General features: G+C 32.4%; 1 protein-coding gene across 1 annotated transcript in view; it reads right to left on the reverse strand.

Annotated features, from left to right (window-relative positions):
• Positions 1–2,335: 2,335 nt before the first annotated feature.
• Positions 2,336–21,055, reverse strand: part of LOC140044778 (nitric oxide synthase-like protein) — a 72,872-nt gene continuing 54,152 nt past the window's right edge. The window contains exons 15-24 of the mRNA XM_072089434.1: positions 17,277–17,451; positions 16,803–17,026; positions 16,209–16,402; positions 15,855–16,024; positions 15,107–15,317; positions 14,689–14,767; positions 13,962–14,241; positions 12,570–12,761; positions 7,770–7,919; positions 2,336–6,575 (exon numbers count right to left, since the gene is read on the reverse strand). Coding sequence (XP_071945535.1) covers positions 6,543–6,575; positions 7,770–7,919; positions 12,570–12,761; positions 13,962–14,241; positions 14,689–14,767; positions 15,107–15,317; positions 15,855–16,024; positions 16,209–16,402; positions 16,803–17,026; positions 17,277–17,451 — 1,708 coding nt within the window. The 3' untranslated portion in view covers positions 2,336–6,542. The remainder of the gene's footprint in view (positions 6,576–7,769; positions 7,920–12,569; positions 12,762–13,961; positions 14,242–14,688; positions 14,768–15,106; positions 15,318–15,854; positions 16,025–16,208; positions 16,403–16,802; positions 17,027–17,276; positions 17,452–21,055) is intronic.

Raw genomic sequence — 21,055 nt, forward strand, 5'->3', positions numbered from 1 at the left:
ACAGAGGACAATGGCAGAGACTGTCTGAATATCCAGATTCGTCTGCTAACTTCGATGTAGGAAAAACAGCGAAATCCACCTACTGGGACTTGTAGGAAACACCACGCAACGCATATTCACCAATTGAAGTTTAAACGAAGATAAAACAATACAATCCCTACTAAACTGTACAAATGAATATACAGTATAAACTATGTGTTGACTATTGTGTTCAGCAAAATTAAAATTGCATCTGCTGCTCAACGGCTAAAAACGTTGCGTAGTAGTAAACTGCATTATGCTACAATTGTTTTATTTATAATCGATTTTTTAAGGATGTTATGCTATATATGTTATGTGTGACTGTATTCGATAAGTATATCATATCTTTATTTCTGAACTTTATACTTTTCCGACAAAAACAAGAGGAAAGGCGTCTAAGGTAATTGAAAAAGTAAGATTTCGAATTTAATTTATAGAAAATTCTCAAAAAACACAACCAAAATGAATTATATATTATGCTACTTTACATTTATATTGTTTATGTATTATTTATGTTTTATTTAAGGACGTTATGCTATATAATAATTGTTGACTGTATTTAGAGTAGTGCATCATGCATCAATTATACTTTTCCCACAAACAGGAAGGGTTTGGGTTAGCGTCTAGAGTATTCAAAAGAAGGATTGCGAATTTAATTTATATATAATTTCCTCCTACAAACAAAGTATGTTCACTGGTACTCATGACTCAAAATAAAGCTCTGTCTACACTATCAAACTTTATGTGTGATTGTGTGATTTGCCTATATCTGGACATGATGATGTAGTAGGCCTATATTTGGCCATATCATTACCATGTTTGGGCAATCAATTTTTGTCAAACTAGTTTGTGTAGACAGACCTTAAAGATTGATAGTATAATACCATCACTCTAATTAAAATAGGCTGAACTGTGTTTGCTAGTGTTTGACCTCATGTTTTCTGCTTTTGATGAAGTTGTATTATATCATTTTAACTCCTATTATTATTATATTGCTTGTAATCTTGTTCTTATAATTTTTCTTGCATATTGTTATTAAAATTAATTTTTAACAAATACATTATTGAATGAACTCAATTGGAACCGAGTTGTATGTAAATGAGATTGTCAATGCACTTTTATAAAATCCATTGCTACTGCTTTGTTTGCAGCATTACAAGATACAATGCATCTCAAGAAATGTGACCAATCACAAGCGACAGATGATGGTAAAAAGATTGTTTTATTATGTAGTGCATGTATACCTAGATTGATAATGTCAATTAATCTGTATCCGGAATAATTATTGTTGTTTAAGAAACAGGTTGACCGAGTTTATAACTTGAATCTTGAATTAATAATATATTGGCTGGCTCACGTGCCCTATAGCCTATTCATTATTTTAAGCAGTTATTGGAAAACATATATCATACTGTAGGCATGTATGTAGATGCATCATATATTTTTGATTTGTTTAATTATTGTTTGAAAGACCGCGAGATTGATTGAAATCTTCTATTTTGCATCGTAGAAAAAAAGTTTAGCCTCAGACTGTATGGTATATATGCGTCGACCTCGTTTTTATTTAGCAATGAAACATACTACACAAACGAAGATCTCGGAATTGTATATTAAAAATGTCAACCTTTTTTAATATTATGAATTTGTTGTAAGTTCGTTTGTTTGAAAAGCACGAATGATTGGCCTCCTTTGTCACAATTTGAACATTATGGCAATTTCTAGTTTGTTTGCTGAAATAAATCTGTAATAGGCCTACTACAAACATCGATATACGGCCATCGATATATGGACATGATGATGTCATATCACTACCATATTTGGGCATATCACATTGTGTTGTCAAACTAGTTTGATAGTGTAGACGGAGCTTAAAAAGCCCATCTCGAACACAAGCACTTCTCTGTGATTTGCATATAATCTCGAAAAAAGCCCATTTCGAAAATCGTATTTCCAATTAATATGGAACAACATTTGCATACTGCGTTGTTCTCACTTGAAAGCTACGGAATTACATAAAAGCACCGCAAAATTTGACCAATCACAACGCGATGGATAATCAAAACTGTCGTTTGTGATTGGTCAACTCACTGCGTTATGTCAAAGTGGGAACAACGCTTAGTGGTTACAGTTACTCCTGTAGGCCTACATTAAGCGTATCGCACAACGTCCTCGTATAGAAAAGTACAATGAATATGAATTGTCAGTTAGCTGCATATACAACCGAAGCAAATGTTGATATACTTGAAACGGATTGTAACATTAAAGGTCATGCTTTAACAGAAAGACTGATACAGATGCATAACCAGTGCGTTACTCGACTATGGTGTGCGTTTAATGTCCACTACTCAAAACGTAATCTTCTTTAATAACAGTGCATAAAATGTGTCTTAAAAATACATACATAAGTAGGCCTAATACTAGATATTTTCTGAAACATTCTTATCTAGTTAATTTCTAATTTGGTGTCAGAGATGACTGAACTTGACATTTCATGTATTAGACGTAATAAAAGAAATGCTAGTTGCTGTACGACATCTAAACAGACTAGTTTCAATAGACCTGGTGCACACCTAACAATCAGGCGGCCTAATATCAACATAGTTTAAACAGAACAAGAGTATTAAAATGCGTATAACAACAAAACCTCTTTTTAGTCTTCATGACTGAAATGCAATTAAAATCATCCCTTACATTTAATCACTTAGTTTAAACGTAATTACTTTTAGGCCTGCTACAATCGTGGACGACTGATTTCAAAGAGTAACTTTTCATGTATGGTCCAGCCATGCGCAGAAACATCAAGGTGTACTATCATCTTGACTAAGCACCTCGTGTTGTTGCGCATGACTGGATTGTATAGGTAAGCTCTCTGGTGTTATTCCTTTTCAAATGGAGTGATTATAAATATATCAATCTTAAAGACTTACATCACAATTGATAACATACTGTGTAACAAAAATTGTCAACTTTCTATCTCGTCATACACCATATTTTATTGTCATAGAATTCACATATGTATTATCTAGATATAACTGAAGCAAAGAGACTTACCAACCGGAAGAAAGAATGCTTTCATAACAACAAATGGCGCGAAATGCATGATGAGTTAAACAGAAGAGCACCGCATACGGTCTCGATTGCATAACTGAATAAACAGAATAGCAATACTTTTACACATTATCTAATATCATAGATTAATGAACTTTCTTAAGAAGAACCTATTATTGACCTATATTAATACAATTCACTAATAATAATTATTTAATTGAAATTAAATATTGGATCAGCATCTTAAAAGATATAACTGGTACTAGTTATATGTTAATAAGTTGTAGGCCATAAGTAGCATAACATTGCACAAAACTGACACGACGGCTGGATTGATCGGCACCGTAGGTGCAGGGATATTAAGCCTAACCTCAAATTTGATTTCTAAAACGTTTATTATTTATTTTAAAGCATTCATTCGAAGTGAATAGTCATTAAACCTTATTTATATACTTAATTTGATTTACTTAACTTAAGCCTTAATTAAAATATTATTCGTAATGCAACTTTGAACACATTATATAAAAATCTTAACGTTACACTATGTATTATTTATTTGTAAAATATTTAAAACTGTGTTATAAAAAAAAAACAATAACAAATTGAAAACAACATTGTGAATTAAACGTAAAAAGTGCCTATTTATATATATTTATTAATGTTGACGTTTATTAACAACAAATTACTTATATTAAAAATTATAAAAGTGGGTACATTATATCTATTCTTTATTGTTATGTGTATTCATTTTAATAGGCCATATTACCGAAATGCTGCTTTCGTTATTGTACATTTCACGTATTACCGTATCATACCTTACATTAAATACATTAAATAGATATATTTATGTAGAAGATTTTACATTATCATTTAATAAGTATCTCATATTTTGACTTTAGCACTTTTAGTTTGTTATAATTATGACCACGGTAGGCTAGAGTGACATGTGATATGTGAAGATACAACTATAACTCGCAATACAGTTTCCCCCTCCCCTAAACTGTTGCTATAAACACTCTTCCCTGCTATAAGGGTGTCCCTGTCATAAGGGTGTGGGGAACATAGATACACGTGGCTGAGAAAATTACACTACATCAGCCCCTTTTGACAGACATGGATAATAAAGCTCTCCCACCACATCTTTTCAAGAATGCTACAATAACGGTTCTTGTATTTATTTAAAATTACTTAAAAATACGAAAGTTTATTTTCGTTTTAGTTTAAGAGACTAAACAGACTAGAATCTCCGATTTATATAATTCCATGAACTACATGGAGAGTCTATAATGCACAGGTAGGTGTTACTAAATGTGTATTTTCGAGTAATCCACACTTTTTTTGATCGTTAACTAAAAACCAAAACGTACATAAATGAGAGATTTTGTAATAAATATGCACAAATGAGAATGTAGTTAGATTATGATAATGACTCTTCAATCTCACACTACCATTTAGTATTCATTAAATACAAGAGTTTTAAGACAAGATTAGAACTACCTCACTGCATTTTGCTAACTGTATTATTGTCATTCACAACGAGCTAATATTATTATGCTTAATTGTCCTACAGTACTTAACTAGGTCAACATACGCAATATAAAAACATAGCAATGATACATTTATTTTATAATTGTTAACTTTACATTTGTATAAACAAATAAACACTATTATACTGTTGCTAATAATGAAATCTGACCTCTCTCACAATATACGTTACCTTATTCTATATTATTGTAATACGTTCTGAATCACTTACATACTATTATAAAGATTTTTCATTAGTCTATTATATTTAAATTTGGTATAATAAGTATTTTAAGGCAATTAATTACATTCATTCACAAACAAAAAATCAAATTACTGCGATGACAAAATATGGAAAAATATACACATTTTTTAAATTAAATTAATTTGAAATATTGACTGACCTAGAATATTGTAATTTACTGCGTATGGAAAAAAACCCAACCTCTTTAACAGATATCTCCAAGGTGTTTCTGAAGATAACGTAGGACATCATTAGTGTCTCTCTCAAGTTTGATGGGTACCTCAACAAGTGGTACAATCCCGTTACCTTTTCATACCTTTGCCAACAGTAAAATATCAGGAATAGGCCTACGGGGCGCGATTTGGGACAATGTGTATTTTGTTCGTAGTAACAAGATATAGTTTGTCTCGCCAAAACAAAATCTGTCGATAAAATAAACTTGGAGGCAACACGGTAGCAATATCCTATGAAAGATAGGTATGGAAGGCAAGAAATGAAAAAAAAAACCAGAAATGTATATGTTATAACCGGTCAACGTTCAATTTCAATCAAGATTACCTTAGACTTTAACATTATTAAGAATCGTCGTCGTCGTCGTCGTTTCAAAGGAAAAAACAAAAACAAAACATAACAACAAAATACTTAACTTTGACAACCTACTTTGAAAAGATCTTGAAATATATAAAACCAAATTATATTTTTAACTTAGTGTTATAAAATATTGTTCGCTATATATACATATATATGTATCATTATTTATTAATCAACAGACTACTTACTAGTTTGAAAAATAAATGAAGCATAATGCACATACATTATTCTTAATTTATTTTGATTATTCCCTCGTCAATTTCGAGTCTATAGAATTTTATTGCGTGATTTTGTAATGTCCATTTTTTCTCTTAAGACATTTTTGTTCACCACACGAGTATAATCGTGTTCATATACGTACAGTACTTGTACATAAACTTAATTTCAAGATTACTCTATATAATGAAACCTCACAAGATTGTATAGCAGAAACTATACGTTATAATTCACATCCTATTGGGTGGAAATCAATGACGTCACAAAGACACTCGTATAGAAATATAAAGCGAAATAATTAATTAAACTTGTTTAACTTTATACTATAACTTATAGTAATTGAGCTTAAAATATTCTGAAAACAACTTTGTTATGCATTAAACCAGGGAAGAGTGAATTTCACTCTTGCCTGTTTAAACATTCTTCTATTAGAAAATCCCGTCTCCAGGAAAGATTACGATATACAATATCATATTCTTATCAATAAAAACAACATTGTGTTACTATATTGCATTAATTTTTTAGTCGATGATGTTAACAAGAAATTGTACGCAAGTGTATAATTCCAGATATATTTTTAGTATTCAAAAGATTATATAATATTGCAATTACTGTACAGTGTCGAGTGAATCTGGTTACTCACATTGCTGCTGCAGGCGTTTTATCTAATGGTTGCAACTTTTAACACCAGATATTTAATTTAATAACCATATAAAGTCTTAAACATTTTATTCACAGAAACCTTAAATATATTATTTTCCTCAAATGAAAGCTTAAGATATAAAATATAATGAAAATGAGTTTGGTACACCTTCTTTATTGAATCTTTGACCTTTCAGTGTCGTCTGCTCTCATATTACACACCTTTATGCAAATCAACTGATGACAACGGCGTTCTTCAAGATTTCTCCGGAATCTTGCTAAGTTGTGTCTAGATAATAATAACAAAATAAAAATATAATTGATTAGTTTAAAAAACGACACGGTTATCTTCCATAGATCATGTCAATGACTCCTCACTTATCTTACCATTACCGAGCATCGTGTGTCATCTTTTGGCTGTATTACAAGTTCACATTATACCCCATGCATGATTGGTAACTAGTCAGTTGCGTATCCAGGATTTTGAAGTTGGCGGGGGGGGGGGGCAGAAATTGCCAATTTGCCGACAAAATTAGTGTCATTATCTGTACATACACCTGATCAATATATGTTCTAGGATTGCATAGTCATTGTCTTATATGGAATAACGATGCAAAATTAAAACAAACCAACATTATCTGTTAGTATGTTGTATTCATATTACAATAAAGAAAGAATTATGAAAATCTGACTGTAGTTTTCGAAATATAGGGTCTAAAACATCGGCTAAAATGATCGTTTTTAGCCACGAAAGAAGTAAAACAATTTGCGGCCTCAGTCGACAATTCTATTAACTACGCCATTTTTGGTTAAAATAATTACATATAATTACGTTTTTTTTGTAATTTATTTTATATATCACCATTGGAAATATCAATAAAAAACATGTTATTAAATGCTTATAAAATATATAAAGTTGTTTACTTAACGGAATTCGGACCGCCCCCCCCCCCCCCACTGGATACGCCACTGTGCCACTGTAACTAGTTGTAACTAGTTCTAACTGGCTGGAATTAACATGTTTTGTATTATTCCAGTTGTACAAACTCATATCATACCCCATGATTGATCACCACTCTGTTGTGTTTTTTAAACAAAACTAGATGTAACTAGTTCTAACTAGCTGGGATTAGCACATGTGTTGTATTATTCCAGTTGTACAAACTCATATCATACCCCCATGCATGATTGATCACCACTCTGTTGTGTTTTTTAAACAAAACTAGTTGTAACTAGTTCTAACTAGCTGGGATTAGCACATGTGTTGTATTATTCCAGTTGTACAAACGCCGATTATACCCCATTCATGTGTTGGCTTATTCCAAGCTCAGAGTATGCCCCATCATCATGCATGACTGATCACCCCTCTATCGTGTGTTTGTTTATACTAAACTAGTTGTAACTGGTTCCAACAGGCTGGGGTTATTACATGTGTTGAATTATTCATTATTTTTCATGTGTATCCTCAGCTTGATTTACTCACCATTTTATTGCCAATTAATGAATTTTTAGCAACATTGATGAGTTTACTCGCAGATAGCAACGCCTTTCTTGTTGCTTTCCTGGTATCTTCTGTCACTTTGCGTGTGTTTAAAGTAACTCCAAATATGTCCTCATGGTAACGAACTTGGTCCTGTTAAGATATTAAATAGTTGGTAAAAACCAATCTCTATGAAAGTTATACATCATATCGTTTGTGTTCGTTTTTAGATACGAAATTAGATATGTAACTTCTAACTTATAACTGGTAATTAAAAATCCTTGTTTTTTTGTATTACTCACGAATAATAATAATAATATATAGGTCAATCAAAACATGTGGTTGGAAGGAGTTATGATACTTCATTAAATTAGTAAACTCAATGAATGAATATTTAAAATAATAATTACATAAAAGCATAAAACAACACTGCCAGTTTGAGATCATGAAAATGAACAGTTGTTTTTTTATTAGGAAAATGTATATAAAATAATTTACACATTGATTAGATTTTTTACAAGTTTTTTTTAATGACACGTGAACCAAACGTTTGTCTCGTTTCATTTTAACAATGTTAGTGATTATACATAAATTGACATGGGAATATATGTGTTGTTATATTATATCATAAGTTATGGTATGTTTTTACGCAATAAGACACAATGTTATAATCATTTGGGATTTTCTATACTTTGTAAAGGTTTATATTTTTACTTTACCATAAACTGAATAAATTGAATTGAAATTGGAAAAGCAATATGCAACTTAATGGACAGGAATTTTGACAACCAATTTAGTTAAAGTTAAGTCTGTAGAGAACTGGCTGACAATTGCAGATAGTATTTGTATCGTTTTCAGCAAACGAACACATTGAATATATTGGCACTCGGAAGAATAAAAACAAGTTGATGATATATTAATGAATTTTATGTAAGATGAAGTCTTAATAATATTTCTTCGAATTCAGTTTAAGATCTATATGTTCATTCTTTATCTCGCAGCCCTAATTGCATGAGAGTTGGATGCCTTGATGATCTTCTATAGAGTAACATTTTTAAATTAATTTTTGTAGTATTTTGCTGGTTAAATCACACGATGATTCTTAGTGCTAAGGTATCTTCGACAATATTTGACCAGTATTATGGGAAAATTCGATAATATAGCATTCCTGTGTACCAAATGGGGTACCTGTGTCATGTTAGGTTAGGTGAAAGGTTATGTTACGGTACTATGCGATACATGAAAATCACGGTTATGATGCTAAACCGAATTCTCCTATGATACTGTAGAAATGTTGATACAGTACGGAGAAATGGGTGCTCGAGAACCATAGGCACACCGGGGACGAACTCATACTTTATCGAATAGTGTAGGCCCCTACCTAGTAAAAAATTTGCTTTACGTCCTATCCGATGGACAAGGCAACATGGCTATGGCTATCAGCAACAATATGACATAGACAGGTTCGATCTACATATTGCCCCATATCATCCTGTCGTTTTATAGAGAAAAAAACCCGTTTAAACCCAAATTTAAATCCATGCTTTACAGTTTTTGTTACAAGTAGCTCTCCTCTTCTTTTAACGGTAGAGTAATTGATATTGGTTATAATAGAGATTGGACATGATGTCTTATCTGTAAGTAGTGTACTTTCTATCCGAAGACTATAGTTACAAATTCTGTATATAATAAAACATTAATGTTAAACAGTGTTCCAATTCATTACACAGTAACTAATCGACTAGCACTCAATTCTTCAGAAAACTAATTAAGACACTGTAATACTAGACTATTCATTGGTGTTTTGGATTATTTATTGCTTGGAGTTTCAAAAACATGCTGAGAGTATCAGCTTAGCACTTAATTAATTAAACCAAGAATAATGATGTTTAATGTATGACACGATGATCCCCATATAATATCAATTTGATTAAAATTGAATTAATTAAAGATGTATTGTCCCTTGAAAAACAAAAAAATGAAGGTCAAAATATTCTAAATTTAAAGTAGCCATATCAAAGTAATATTAAAGTTTTTCACTTTAAGTCGAAAATTCGAGCCAAAAATAACAAGTTTACGTAATTAACAGGTAAATTAGTTTGATTACATTTCATCTGGAAAATCGTCACGAGCGAAAGTAAACAAAGATTTCAAACCATGAGTACGCATTATGCATATGCTAAATTAGGATTGTTTACAACTCGTCACGGTTAAGAAGGTATTTTCACACAGATCATGAGGAAGTTTTATGATTATGCATACAGAGTAGCCAAACAAGCGCGTTTCATTATGGGATATGTTTTGATTGAAAACTTTGACTGGAAGTCAAAGTTATTTTTGTAACAAAAAAACGTATGTATTTCAGTTAAATTTTTTTTTTTTGATAAATTTTTGGTGATAGTTAATAACTATTATGATACTTCAAAATGACCCACCTTTTTTCGAAATCTTTTATTTTTTATTTTTTTGGAATTAGTCAAAGGGACATTATTATTGCTGCAGCAGTGTGTATATACTGCATGTCACTAAAATATATTTCCTGCACTTTGGTGGGCTGATCTTGGCGGTGCCTTGGCACCTGCCGCGTGCTATTTTTCTCTGAGCATCCCTGTTGTACTTACTTAGAATTGGAAAATTATTGCTATATAACTTATATTTGCTTATGACTTTAATGTGCAGTTTTACATGGGCGAATGTTCATTTACTAATTAAACTATTTAATCCAGAACTTATGTTTTAGGCGTTTTTATTTATTTACCTCCGCCAAGGAGGTATATGTAATCGGTAGCGTGGGTTTGTTACTTGGCAAAAAGAATTTTGCCAAGTATAGTATTCACTTTGTTTGTATGTATGTATGTATGAATGTATGTATGTATGTGTGTTTGTATGTATGTTTGTTTGTTAGCACGATAGCGCCTACAGTTTTCAAGTTATTGTTCTGAATTTTTGGGTGTAGATAGTTATGTACTTTCAGACCATGCCTATTGAAAATCAACAAAATTGGTTTATTAATAACTTCACAAATAACAAAAATGATATTATTTTCAGACCGGCTAGGTTTTTTGGACAAGAGGCAAGGGTTATAATTTGTGATTTGTAATTTTAAAACAAAAGTTGATTCAATGTACCGGCTTTTTCATACAAGTAGTTTTAAAAAACATATTTCTTTTCAAATTCACCCGTTTGTTTTTGGCGTTGCTGTTCTATTGTTATTAAAATTAAACTATTGTTAGTTGATAATTAATTTTGTTAGTACCAGTGTGTGTCCTTCTTTATTTCATTCTGTACATAGGTATATACTTACAGAACATGCCTATTGATTGTCAGGAAAACTGATATATTGGTCATGTCTCAAAAACTTATCTTCCGTACGATATATTAAATAGCACGCATTCTGTCTTCTTTTAACATGGACATATTCTTTGATATGAACCAAAATATTAGTCGACTGGTCACGCGGTTAAGCTTACTACATGGGTTAAGGCAGAGGCGCCGCAAATCGGCACAGCTTCAAGACACTCCTCGGCCATTATTCTGGTCAATCTTGATTTTAGAAAGGTCATTGTTGCAATGCCGGAATTGTTTGTGTTAAAAATTATTTAAACAAATTATTAACCTTAGTAGTATTTTAACCATGTAAAGCTAATACCTAAAGCAAAAATTGTATCTTTCAACATGCTCCCAGTCAGTGGATATATTTTGCCAAGTACTTCACTCAGTTTCTGAGTGCTTTCATTTGTTTGTTTGTTTGTTAGCAGGATTACTCAAAAAGCAATTACAATATCTTTACCAAAATGAATATATAGATAGATATGTGGTCAAGGACCATTCCATTAAATTTTGGGACCATTGTCCCAATTCTGGACCACTTTTTAGTATACTTTTCAGACCTGCTAGTGTTAAAAGATAGGACAGAATTTTTCAAAAGCCGGCGAGCAGTCTTAAAGTAACAAGTATACTGAAATTGAATTTTCTCGAGAACTACTTGTCCAAAAAACTTCATTTATGTACAAGAGGCAAGAGTTATAATTTGTGATTTGTAATTTTAAAACATAATTTGATTTAATGTTCACGTTTTTTGATGCCAGTAGTTTAAAAAACCTATTTTCTTTTCAAATTCACTCGTTTGATTTTCGCGTTGCTGTTCTATTGTTAGTCAACTCAAAGCTATTGTTAATTGAAAGGCTTGTTACATAACCATTACACCAAACTCGCATACACATGCTTGTAGTGAAATTAGCCTAAATCACAAACAGCATTAAGACACACACAAATATCTATTTTTTTTTTCCGGAGAAATCTTATGTAGGAGAATTTTACAGTAGGCGGAGGTATGCACTCTCGGAGTGGCTTTCTAGTTATTCTATGAGTTTGTTAATTGCCGCAGTAGCAAATATATATTATGATAAAAATATGTTGAACAAAACATGAATAAGGCTCCCATTGTAAAGGTAAAGTTTGATGAAATTGTGCTAGTCTAGTTCCTTTTCACGCCGCCATTTTCCTCCCTAGTAACCAGGCGCTTATTTATACAATTGAGTGGACTGGGAGACATTCTTATCGGAAGTTAAACCCATGCCTTTCTCAGCTACAACAACTATAACGTTTACACACACAAAATTGTTAAACGTAGAGAGTTGTTACAAGGAGATCACACGGGGTATGTGTTAAGTGGAACTGATGAGATGGGTTAAGTGGCACAGAGTAGGCGGTGGATGTATGGGATTGTGGGATTGTTTTATAATGTAGATTGTATTAGAGTATTTACAGTATTTAGAGAAATAAATACAATTTATATAGTACCTTCATTCGACTGACGTATTCCTTGGCTTGTTCACTTGTCATTTTGCCTTGACGTTGAACGATACTTTCGAGTGACTTGCATACATCCTCGGCCATAGAAACATCTCCACATACGTAAATGTGTCCTTTGTGTTTATTAACTAAATCAAATACATCGCGTTCTCTATCCTTTAATACATGTTGAACATATTTCTGTGGGATAAAATAGAAAAATATGCATTATTTTATTTAAGTTTCTTTTATCTATTTAAGTTCAATGATGAGCAAAACAACTATAATATGAATGCCAATAGATGACATGTAACATATAGCAACAAAAAATAGCATCACCAAAAATCAAGATTCTTATGCTTATCGAAAAAAAAAAATTACTCACGAAACTTTAATGAGAAAAGTAGAGGAAAGTTAAACAAAAGTTTTGTTATTTTGCTAAAGTGTTATTTGATTTGATAATACGACATTGGTAAATAGATAAAACACGACAGGAGGCGCTATATGCAAAATTGGTTGTTTTTGTCATTGCTGGATATATCAAATACCAACGACCGAATCTAACCGTACCAATCGTTTTAAAGCAAACATGATTATTATAAACATTATCAACAAACATGCAAATCTGCCTTTGTATGACGCAATATCAACAAAGAGTCGAATCTATAATGAATTAATCATTTTGTATCTATTTTGTAAAAAAAAGTACCAGAAGCTTTGTCGTCGCTTTGACTAGGATCGGATGAATCGAAGAACATATACACCTAAAGCCAATTTTCGACTAGGTGAATTTGTTCGCGCGTATCGAAGGCGTCAGCTAATACACATGCGTAGAGGATAAACAAAAATACGCATGCGTACAAGGTGGCGCTTTCGATTCGCGCGAACAAATTCCCATAGTTAAAAATCGGCTTAACATGAGGAAAAGAGTTTGTAATCGGCAAAAGTTGGGCACATTTGTTGCTGTAACGGGTAGTAAGTAACTAATTAAGTTATGGTGAGAAATAAATGTTTACATATTATGTAAAAGAAATGTTTCACATGTTATTATGTAAAAGAAATGTCCACATTAAGTAAAAAAAATGTTTACATTAAGTAAAAGAAATGTTTACATTAAGTAAAAGAGATGTACACATTAAGTAAAAGTAGTATTTACATTAAGTAAAATAAATGTTTACATTAAGTAAAAGAAATGTTCACATTTAATAAAAGAAATGTTAACATTATGCTAAATAAAAGAAATGTAAACATTTGATAAAATAAATGTTAACATTAAGTAAAAGAAATGTAAACATTAAGTAAATGTCCACATTACGTAAAAGAAAACAAATTATACATTGATGATTAATGAAAAAAATTAAGAATGGATTAGGAAAATTTAATCAATCAAGATCCGGGTACCTTATCTTGTCCTGGCTCACGTGATAATGCGGTTAAAACCTCCTTAAGTATGCCGTCTTTGAGAGCTTCAGCTTTCTCCTCTTTGTATATGTTATCTGTAGTTGAATGGCGACATCCAAACACCAAGTAGATATCACCAAATTTCACAGATTCCTTTCCTTTAAACTTCATCTCAAAGTACCTTTGCTGCCAAAAGCTTCTGAACGGTGCGATTCCTGTTCCAGGTCCAACCATGATGATCGGTACGGACTTATCATCTGGCAAATGGAACGCTGGAGCACTATAAAAAACGAATATAATTTTAGTAGTAGGCCTACACTATTTCTGTTTACTTGAACCGGGCTTTCAGACACACATTCACACAAAGGATAACCTTAAGCTCTGTCTACACTATCAAACAAGTTTGACAAAAAAGTGTGATGTATCCAAATATGGTAGTTATATGACGTTGTCGTGTCCATATGGGTACATCACATGTTTTCAGGCTTAAACAAATTATTCATGGGATAAACATGACTGCCCGAAATACATTATATATAGACCTAAAAACAGCGACGGAAAATTATAAGAGTGTGTTATCTTGCCCACCCGAATATAATTTAAACACTTGAATAATTGTGTATACGTGATATACAAAAAAATGGTTAAACATTATTTTTAGTAGAAAATCTACTACATTAGATTACACACTATGTTTTTTTAAACGTTCAAATTCTGTATTACTTACGAACGAATAAAATTAGGAATTACATCGCCTTCCTTTAAGCTATTCAACCACGTGGAGCAGACACCATTGTGATGATTACCTGTGAATAGAGTGATTATGTCATCAAGTCAACAAAATGTTATCAATGTTTGCTTTGGGACATGATTTGTAATGCAATTAGCTGTAATTAATTTCTAATCATGTAAAAAAAAGGTAAGGTGAGTTTGATTTTAAGACTTGGAAACACCAAACGTTGGCACACCGGAACTACGTGAATAAAGAAACTTCTTTTGCACTTTAAGAAGACCGGCGCATAACCTTTAATATTTACCATGACTTATAAACCGGGAGTTTGGCGTAGCTAAACGTATGCATACTAGAGCAAGCCAATCTATCTTTTGCGATCTTTTGAAATGATCATATACTGCAGTATACGTACCCTTGATGACGTATGATACCACTGCTACCGTAGCGTGTATCTGTCCCTGGTGTAAACCAAGACTGGAGCTTATTGAATAGTATCTAGGCTTCAAAACTGGTAGTTGAGTTAACAAGAAACTTGCGGGGAGTTTTATTGATGAAAACTGTTCCAATATCTCGGCCAAGTTGGGCATGTTATTGAATTTCCAATCATCGTACTCCTGTGCGCCCTATTACAATGTAATAAATAGTCAATTTAGGCCCTATGTTATAGTGAATAGTGTGTATAGAATTTAGATTTTCTTTTTACAAACATATTTTCTAATCACTCTTATTTATCTTCTCTAAACAGTATACTATAATAAACACGGAAGATATATTGCTTGAGCATGAAAAACGGAAGGAGAAGAAGAAGAAAAAAGAAGAAAAAGAAGAACAATAAGGAGAAGAACAAGAAGGACAAGAAGAAGAAGAAGAAAGAAGAAAAAAGAAGAACAAGTAGGAGAAGAAGAAGAAAAAAGAAGAAAAGAAGAAGAAAAGGGAGAAGAACAAGAAGGAGAAGAAGAAGAAGAAGAAGAAGAAGAAGAAGAAGAAGAAGAAGAAGAAGAAGAAGAAGAAGAAGAAAAAGAGGGAGGAACTTGAAAATGATACAGACAAAACACAAATCCTTCCTGCCCCATAGAGGAAATGGCATAAAATAGTGGAAAGCGTCATGTCACAAGGCGAGATGCATAACTGATGAATGAAAAATGAGTTGACTTTTTTACCTTCCCAAGTGTGCTCAAAATGTCTTTCTCTTTTTCATCTGTTGCTATTGTACTAAGAAGTCGAAGAAAAGCAGGAGAGGGCGGTGTTGTAATATCAAAGAAGTGTTTCAGAGCTCGAACTAATGAGCACGGTGGGATTTTGCTTATTGGACTCCAATTTTTTATTTTACCTAAATTGAATAATAAAATAAGATAAGATTACCATATTAAACGAAAAATATTCAGCATGTACAAAGTTGTCTTTAAAGAAATAAATGTATTAATTTGACAAAAAGTTGGTTTGAATGATATATATTATAAATTATCTCGCAAGTTTAATATTGAAATAATGTAGGCCTAAAGTAAAACAATTACCTAAAGCTGTCTGTCTTTCCTCGAGGAACTCGGCGACGACAATATCATCGTGGGATGTGGTATCGTCCACTTTGGCTAGAATGCGATTTACTAACTGGTCTTCATTGGCAGGGAAAATAGCCGCATGGTCTCCTGGCTCGTAAAGCAATTCAGAAGCCCCTTGGGTATCCATTTTAACCAGGATAGTAGAACGGCTGAAAATAACAAAATTATTTATTGAATAAATACAACTTTCTTCACGAAGATAAATGAATAAACAAAATGTAATTAAGAAAATGGACACATTTCTCAAAGAGATTATTTGTTTGAATGACTGCAGAAATGCTTTAACATTGGCTAGCGGATAGGATCGTTCTTTGATTGGTTCTCATGGTTGTTGCAAGTTCATTATGTTTAAAGTATCATTTTGTGTTTTCTCTAAAACAGTGACACGTGTGTAATATCGGTTCTAAACGTTAAGCGAGGATCAGTTGATATACGGTACATTATAATGATAACAAGCAGCAGAAGCGCACTCGGAAAATCTCAAACGAAAATTACACAGATTGTAGTAAACGTATGATGCCATTGGTTCTTGAAACACATTTCACACACCTGGAATCTTTTGCTTGTAAGTTTTTCCTCGAGATGAGTTTACACGGTGATATCTGTCGACTGTGAACCTTGGAGAGTTCTTCACATAATTCACCGGCTGTTTTGGTTTCACTGGCAACGACTCGATAACGAGCAGGAGACCAGGATCCATCGTTGGCATTCAACACAGACGCAGCCTCACTTATGTTGACTCCCTCACCAGTACCAAATGTATCGCAGGCACTCTGTAAAGAAAAGGACATGCATGTAGTGTTTAAGAAAGCAAATCCAACAGGGCGATTCGAGTAACCTATCAATTATTTTCTTTGCTCTTCTAAAAAGTTGATAGAGTTTTATTTATTTTGTTGTTGCAAAATTTAATACGCCGGGAATGTTTTGCTTTACAGCAAGATCTTGAAATATCGCCGCCAACGGTTTATTATGTGTTTATATCCAAAACAAGACATGTATCACATTTCTCTCTATTACTTGTACCTTAAAAACTTCTCCTGCCCACTTTTTAAAACTCTGTTCTTGTCCACAAAGCTCGTCACCTTCTCCTATCTCACAAATACGCTCTCCTCCAACTTCTCCGAGTAGACTGTCCAGTGCCCGTGCAAAGGCACAAAAGTTAGGGTACGCAGTAGAGCCCAGTCCGAACACAGAATATCTGAAATTAAACAAAACAATAAAGATTTTATGAACAAAATAGATAGTTGTCCATTTTTTTGTGAATTACTTAATGTACGACGCGAAACAAACACTATGACAAATTATAGTATATACTATTTATTTATATTTATTGTGTATAATGTTAATGAGTTGGATGGTGGAAAATATTTCTTGTGTTGAAAGATTGACAGTGCTATAATTTAAGTAAGCGGCACATATAGCAGTCTATATTTCAACGAATGAAATATTACTGTCGGCCTATTGTTTTATATTGCGTTGTATGCTAAATCCAAGCAAAATAACAGGCGGCGCTATTGTTTTATATTGCGTTGTATGCTAAATCCAAGCAAAATAACAGGCGGCGCTATTGGATTTCACGCGGGGTTCATGTCTAGAGATTTATTTCTTTTGTCTTCTTTAGAAATTATGCATGCATCTATCGTTGTTCGTTATTTCCTTAGTATAAACGGACCTTAAGCCACTCAAACAAAGACGCAATTAAAAGAAACAATAAGCTTGAGTTAATATTAAGATATATTAAAGATAAAATACAATAATGTATTATATATAATATTATCTATCAAACGTTTTTGAAAACCAGTAATGTTAAAATATGTCATCGCAGTTCTTCAGAAGGTAAACTTATTGCATGCTGAAATAATTATCTGCAGTTGTTTAATGATTCCGAGGAAATCATGTTATAGCAATTGATCTACCGACATTAAACAGCATTTTATCAATACTTTATGATTAATGAACGCAATGGTGTCAGGTCAAATCCATTGATTGTTTTATTGTAAAAACTGTCTAGGATTTTAATCCAGCAGAAAAAGATTAGCTGAGTATAGTCAAAGAACGACAGCGAAGCGTCGCGTGTAATGTCATTTTAACATCTAAAGTCCGAGCCGAACACCATTAATCAATGTTACCATTCGTTGACAGATAACATTAGAAAACACCGAAGTGCGTTGTGTCGGCTGATTTGTTCCTTCTTAAAGTTATTCCCAGACGTCCCCAACAAATAAAATATGCAATTTTCTGTCTAAAGATTTTAAGCGTTTTGTATAAATAATTTTATAAAACATTAAGGTCAACTATTTTAAAATAAAATATTTAATGCGCAGAGTGACAATGTAAAAAACACAAACTGAAATATATGTCAGGTATAATGTGATGTGTATTATTTTGTTTAACTTACAGCACGGTATGCTTAGAAAGTGTAAACATAGATACGGTATGCAATAAATTGATCATTATTTTAACTGTAAGATACCGTAAGTCTTCTAATTGTAATCCTAGGTTATTATTCTTTGATTGTTTTTAGGGTAGATTACTATTAGAAGGGGGTTACTATTAGAGTAGTGGGTTACTATTACTAATCTTAAAATAGGCACCTGGAAATAGTTACCCACCCCAACTTTTTCGGTCAGCAACACGTAGAAAAATAATAAAACAGTATGAATAAACAAATTTGGTTGAATTTATTTTTTTAACTTTATTTTTTTATTTTTCAAAAACACTTAATCCTTCTCGACTTCCGAGATCAACATGCACTATCTCCTTATTTTCAAAATACGGCTGCATCATAGGGTTACTAGAGTAGTGGCTTATTATTATAGATTGACTCATAAGGTGGGTTACTATTAGAAGGGGGTTTACTATTAGAAGAGGGGGAGGGGGGTTACTATTAAGAGTGTAAATTACTATTATAAGATTTACGGTATGTACGTTATTATTACATTGTACTGTACTTCATAGTAGACCCCCGTCTTTGGATACTACTCACTATTTAGGGGATATCCCTTATTAGGAATACATTTTTCCTTAAAAGGAAAGAAGAGAAATATAGGCCAACACCTCAGGGGATAACTCTACTAAGCGGACGACATTGTTTGGGCTTCGGAAGTATCCTCTTAAAAGTGATTCTACAAAATATGACTTTCTATTTTCTGTTAAATGTTTAGCTGCAAATACATTTACAGGTATTCAATTAATTTACAATGACCAGTTAACAAAAACAAAGTTGTTTAGCCAGGTAATTAAGCTTTTTGTTATCAAAAATGGTTACATAACTAATTATGCGTCTGTCGCGTCAATGGAGAATTAAGAACTAAAAGAAAGAGTGCATTGCTTTAAAAATGTTTGTAAAACGTGTTTAAATAACGATTGTTGGCACTTACAAAATAGATATTAGGGAAGTTGACGCATGCGCGATTAAAAAGCTGAACAATAATCTAAAGGTAATGGACTTTCTGTTCAAATCCACCGAGGTGATTGATACAAATTTGAAGATTTATCACGCACATGGATGTAATGACTATGCATTTAATTGGCAAAATAAGATGATACTGAATCAGAAAAGGACAACTGAAGCGGTTAAGAAACATAACGTGAAGAATATTGACCATAAAGATAACATTGTAGAAGGCAGTGTTATTTGTGTAAATCTCTGTCTACATTATCAAACTAGTTTGACAAAAAAAGTGTGATGTGCCCAATGGTAGTTATATGCCAAAAATGGTAGTGATATGACATCATCATGTCCATATTTGGTCAATTTTTTCCCCACAAATTTGATAGTGTAGACAGAGCTTAAAGAATACATGGTAGTTGATGCAGAAGTATTGAGAGGGAAGGTAGGCAGAAAATAGAAAAAGGACAAATATCGACACATTTTATATAGGACGCCACATTGAGGACAACTTATTTTGGGGTTAAACCTGTCTGTGAATCATAGAAACAGAGGTTAAACATACATCTAATACAGGTATATCCAGGTAATATCCACCGAAAACGGATTTCAAAGAAAAATTTAGCTTAATTAAATCAGTTTAAAGACAAACATTGCTTCTTCAAAATTGTAAAATTGTATAGTTAGGCCTATCCTCCAATAAAACAAATTCATCAAGATAATGGTAGGCCTAATCTCTCACAAAATAAAAAATACATATATCGAAAATCAATGGAAGGCAGTATATCCGTTATATAGCAGTGATCTTTTGAAAGTATGCTACATGTTGGACTGATAAGGGTCGATGAGTTGTAAAGGTACAAAAACATTCGTTTTTCCGTATAACGTATATGAAATACAACCCTAGAAAAATGACCTATAAAAATAACAATATCTGTAATTGTGGCGTTAGTCGCGCGCACAACCTAAGTAATTGATATTCCTCTTCATTTTAAAGTAGAACCGTTATTTTATTACACGCCCCACACCGACTACTGATTCTAATAATAAAAGAAGCAATACTCTTAGTATAATTGATTCCTTTCTTCAGAAATCTTGGAACCACTTAGACTAGTTCTAAGTAAACGATCAAGGTAAATAATAATGTTCCTTTTTAAAAATATTATACTTCCTCTTTCGGTAATGAAAATGACATAATCAATAAAGGAAATCAATTGTTGTAAGTACAATGTTATTGATTATGTGACTAACTGTAGGACATTGGTTTAGATAGAGTTGAGGACTGTGGGGAGTAGACAAATTGAGTATGATACAGTTGGTTCGAGTTTGAAGAGGCCGACACAGAAAACAAAGAAAAGGGGTACTAGTACAAGTAACAGAAACACTACTGGTCTTTGTTTAAAAATGTAAG

The sequence above is a fragment of the Antedon mediterranea genome, chromosome 3, assembly GCF_964355755.1.
Source record: "Antedon mediterranea chromosome 3, ecAntMedi1.1, whole genome shotgun sequence".
NCBI lineage: Eukaryota > Metazoa > Echinodermata > Crinoidea > Comatulida > Antedonidae > Antedon > Antedon mediterranea.